Here is a 4,645-nt window from a genome sequence, read left to right as displayed (position 1 = left end):
CGCGGGGCTCACATCTGCTCTCCCCGATGTCACCGCAGGCGGAGCAGCTGGCCCGGGAGCTCACCTGGTGCGTGGAGCAGCTGGAGCTGGGCCTCAAGATGCAGAGACCCAGCCCCAAACAGAGTGAGTGGGCGGCGCTTTGGAGGCCGCAGGACAGGAGGTGCGGGTGGAGGAGGCACTAGGTGACCAGTTTGTACCCGCAGAAGAGCAGGCCCTCGGGGCCATCCGGACCCTGTGCAGCGGGAAAACGCCCCTTCCCCGGAAGAGGCAGCTGATGCGATCCTTGTTTGGGGACTACAGGGCTCGAATGGAAGCCGAGCGGCAGGAGGCCCTGCGGGCTCTCAGGGCTGGTGAGTAGCTGGGGGTGGCCTGAGGGGCCCGGGAAGGGGCCTCTGCAGTCAGTGTGGAAGCTCGGGTCAGTGGGGCTGGCAGGCAGGGTGGGCTCAGGGAAGCTTGGCCTTGAAGGCAGGGGTCACCCCACGGGTACCCTTTTCTGTGGTTCTAAATAGAGGGCAATGGTAATCCCTACCTTAGAATTTTTAGTGACTGCCAAGTTGCTAGAGCTGTGTAGCGTTGTTAAGCTCATTCCTGACTGTCACTTATCTCCCCCCAGCAGCCCACTCAGCCCGAGTGCAGCCTGTAGATGAGGCCACAAGAAAGAAGAGCAGAAGAGTCTGCAGGGTTCGCCTGGGAGGGGGAACCAGGGCCCCCCTGGACACTCCAGATGGAGAGTTTAGGTTCAACTTCTTCTAACCTCTCCCCACCCTGGAACAGCCCTGTTTCTGGGTGCTGTGGTTTGTCTTGCTTGTAGGCCTTTCTGGGAGTGCTGCGGGCTTGGTCTTTGTCTGGTTCGACAGTGTGTAACTAATGAGGACAAAGTACATGACCAGGTGATGTAAGCGTGTGAAGTGAGAGAGCACAATTGTTTTTATGGCAGCTCTTTTGAGGCCTAGGAAAAAACACTTCCTTTTTTTTTTTTTTTTAAAGATCTTATTTCTACACACAAGAGCTGGGGTGTAGGCAAGAGGTGTTAAGGGTGAGGATTCCCCAGAGACAGAACGGGGAGCAGAGCAGGTGGCTCCACTGAAATACACTGCTGTGGGGGGTAGCGGGGAGACAGGAGAGGTCTGCTGCGCCCTGGGGGTCACTCCCTGGCCAGAGATTGAACTCTTGTTTTATTGGCTATGGATCCCTTCATAGTGCTGCACTTTCACCCCTTGGTTCACCAGGGAGGCCCCAAAATGTTTCCAACATTAAATTGCTTATAATCTCAGTGAACCCAGTGACGTAATCTCTCTTCTGGGATGGCAAATAATTGACCCCATGGAGGCTGTTGGACAAACTACCTTTTCCACATGAAGTTCTAGTCCTCTTCCCTTGGAAGGTCCCTCTAGTTGAAGAGTAGGGTGCTGTATTAGATGCAGCACTTTTAAGCTAGATGTTCTGTGTGGAGGTATTTTTAAAGTATTCTTGCTGCTGATTATGTGGAGGAAATCTTAAGTCCTTCGTCTTCATCTATGAAAATACAGTAGTATTTGTATTTTACAAAGAGAAATTTTGTAAGAATAATGTTTGAGACACTCGGGAAAATAAAAGTGTCACAAATAGTCATCATGTAGTTGGTTATCTAATCGTAAATCAAAAGCCAATCATCCGTTGCAACTTGACATCAAGGTAAACTAATGAGAATTTGGCTGTATGAGCTCGGATCCAACAGTGACTGTGATCTGAGGTCCTGGTTAGGGTTAAGGGTTGGTGTTGAGGTTTCGGATGGAGATTAAGGGTCAGGGGCAGAAGTCAGTTGGGTTAGAAGGTACGAGATTACAGAGTCGAAGCATCTGTGTTGAAGGTTAGACCGGGGTCAAGTCTAGATCTAGGGTTCAGGGTTAGCGTCCAAGCTTAGCATAACCGGCCTGTTGTGGCTGTTCTGCCTCGGCCTCCGCACCTGTGTGTGGCCTCTCACGCACTTGTGTTTAGAAACGATTTGGACAAGGCACCCCGCATGGCTGCCCTGAGAAATGACCCACATCACGAGGTGGCCGGGGACACCTGGTCACCGCTGAGTGACTGTGAGCTCACGGTCTGCAGCGAGCTTGGAAATGACGCCAGGCTCCTGCACAGAATGTTTTCCCTGTATATGTGGCCAACGTGTCCTCCCGGTTCTATAATTGCTACCCTTTGATCCCTTAGAAGTCCTGTTCCCCACAAAGCCGAATACCCTCTGCCACGGTCACATAGTTATGCTTGCTCACTGTTACTAAGTAAATAGCAAGAAGCCTGTTTATTGCACAGCAGCATCTTACCTTGCAAACTTGTGCCACGACTCATTTCTCAGGCGTGCTCCCGGGGACATGTGGGTGCGCCCCTGTACTCCAGACTAGCCCACTTTCCTCAGTCTCCAGGTGTATAGACCTGCCCAGGCTCACGTGTGAGTGTGGGGTTGCCTGTGGACTTTCTGCAGTTTGCCCCTCTCCTGTCATGGGTCTTACAGAAGAGGGAAGAAGTGTGTGCTTTCCTCACTGATCATCCCCAGTGCAGCGGGGTGGTCTGCATCAAGTGGTCTAGGGTGTGCTGGGCCTGAGGCCTAGCAGGGTGACCTTCCACCCCCACCTGGAAGGGGGCTGTTTGCTCCACTCTGCTCAGGAGACCCAGGTGCCAGGATACTGACTGCATGGCGACGACTGGGTGCAGGCACCTGCTAGCTCCCAGGTGTGTGTGATCTTTGAGAGCTGGTAGTGCCCGGCTGGGACTGGCTACACCCTGTGTCCCATCGAGTGGGCAGCAGTAGCCAGTCTGGTCTCAAACCGGACAACCCTTGGCCTCCAGCATTCAGGCAGGTGTTTGAGGCCCTCTGGCTTAGCCCAGTCCGTCATGTTCTGGGCCCAGTTACTGAGTTGACCTGCTGCTGGACTATATAGACATCCCAGCCCCTTGGGGTGTTTCTGTTTCCAGCATCCATGTGCTTGAGAAACGCACTCCCAGCCCTCAGCCTTTTAGTTTTCCAGGAGGGCACGAAGCATGTACCCCTGACACCACAACTGGACATCTGGCTGTAGCCCTGCAACCCTCTGGACTTGCAGATGTAATAAGCCTTTGGCGTTTAAGCTTACTCAGAATCTCAGATATAGTAGAGACAGTTTCACACTGAGGCCCGTGGTCTTGGTGGGGCATGTGGCTCCATGACCAGCCCTTCTGGCCTCCGGAAAGCTGGCTGACTGGCTCTTAGTCTAATGGAATAATAATCTTTGAGGCTCAATTGGTCAAGAACATTCTACCGAGAATGGCAATGAAGGGGGCATACGCGTCTGTCCTTGTGCCTGCAGAGCAGCCTACAGAGGCCCTGTGTGCTGTCTGCCCGTGTTAAGCAAAAGCTGTCTCCACACACCCCGACCGGAACTTCCCTTACCTGCATTACACTAACAGCGGCCAGGTGGCTGTCAACATTTGCCACTTAGTTCACTCCTTGCTGCGTTACAGCTCACATGTGTTGTGGGCTCAGAATTGTCGGCTAATACCCACTGGAGAAGCTGACACTTGGGGGCCCTCCCTGGTGGCGCAGTGGGTTGAGGCACTGCACTGCGACGCTGGCCCGGTCACTTTCAGCCATCTGTGGAGTTTGATCCCTGCCTGGGATGTGACCTACATGGCGCGGCAGACCTCTCCTCTCTCTGCTCCCTTCAGCAGTGGACTTCATTGATATGGCTGTTCTGCTGCCCATTCTCTCTGGTAACTCCTCTCACAGCCCTCACATCTCTGGCCTGTACCCCAGTTCTTGTATGCACAAATAAATCTTTATAAAAAAAGAAAACTGACACAGTCCACTATTTAACCTGTTGTGCCACCAGGATGGGCCTGGTGTAAGTTTTATCAAGTATCTGTACACATTTATTTCAAGCCAACTGTTTTCCAGTTGTTCCCTAACCACTTTGAAAAGATCACCTTGTTAGGGTATTTTTCCCGTTAGAGTATTTAAATAGCACGTTTGAGGGAAGTTTGAGAGCGGTCTGGGAGGAGCGAGCAGGGCGCCACGCACGCGCATAGCATGTAGACCTGGACCAGAGTTCGCGTGACAGGCAGGCAGCGCCTGCAGAGGGGTGGACGCCACTTCTGTCAGACTGAGCTGTCCCAGAGAGAGGGAAGTGTCTTGAGTCCAGATGCTGGGAGGGGAGCTGCCCACCTGGAACGAAGTCTGGTCCCCCATAATTAACTGGCTGCTAGAGGAAGGTTGGGGCACTCTGGAGTGTGCTGCTTGGGGCTCAGAGAGGGGCTTGCTGCCCTCTGACAAAGGCCTGTGAAAGGCTCAGTCCCCATCCCTTGCCTTGGTTTCAGCAGTCATGCCAGGCAGAGGGAACGTGGTATTTCCCGGCAATATTTCTTTTAAAAAAAATTTCTTCTGAGTCCTCCCTGGTGGTGCAATGGGTTAAAGTGCAGCTTTGCCAACTATCAAAAGTCTGTTGGCCAGGGAGTAAGCCCCAGGGCGCAGGAGACCTCCTCACCTGCCCGCTGCTCCCCTCAGCAGTGTGCTTCACTTGATGTCCCTGTTCTGCTCCCCACTGTCCCTGGTGAATCCTCTCACCGCCCCCGCAAGCTGGCCCACACTCCAGTTCTTGTATGCATAAATAAATGAATCAATCTTAAAAAAATC

At 53.0% G+C, this 4,645-nt stretch overlaps 1 protein-coding gene across 1 annotated transcript; it reads left to right on the top strand.

Moving 5' to 3' along the window:
- The first annotated feature begins 26 nt into the window (after nt 1-26).
- LOC101623880 (chromosome unknown open reading frame, human C8orf33) lies at nt 27-1,019 on the top strand. The gene is made up of 3 exons (XM_012725097.1): nt 27-123; nt 204-350; nt 614-1,019. Exons 1-3 carry the CDS (start codon nt 27-29, stop codon nt 751-753), a joined length of 384 nt encoding a protein of 127 aa, XP_012580551.1. The 3' UTR covers nt 754-1,019.
- Nucleotides 1,020-4,645: the final 3,626 nt, after the last annotated feature.

Source organism: Condylura cristata, unplaced genomic scaffold (genome assembly GCF_000260355.1).
Source record: "Condylura cristata isolate star-nosed mole 26May11 unplaced genomic scaffold, ConCri1.0 scaffold00015, whole genome shotgun sequence".
In the NCBI taxonomy this organism is placed as follows: Eukaryota; Metazoa; Chordata; class Mammalia; order Eulipotyphla; family Talpidae; genus Condylura; species Condylura cristata.
Note: the sequence above shows the minus strand (reverse complement) of the source record. Positions and strands in the feature narration are given on the sequence as shown.

Coding starts and splice junctions, on each gene's coding strand:
- LOC101623880 (XM_012725097.1), top strand. CDS start 27: ATGTCACCGCAGGCGGAGCAGCTGGCCCGGGAGCTCACCTGGTGCGTG. Junction 124..203: donor GAGACCCAGCCCCAAACAGA/GTGAGTGGGCGG, acceptor TTGTACCCGCAG/AAGAGCAGGCCCTCGGGGCC. Junction 351..613: donor CCTGCGGGCTCTCAGGGCTG/GTGAGTAGCTGG, acceptor ATCTCCCCCCAG/CAGCCCACTCAGCCCGAGTG.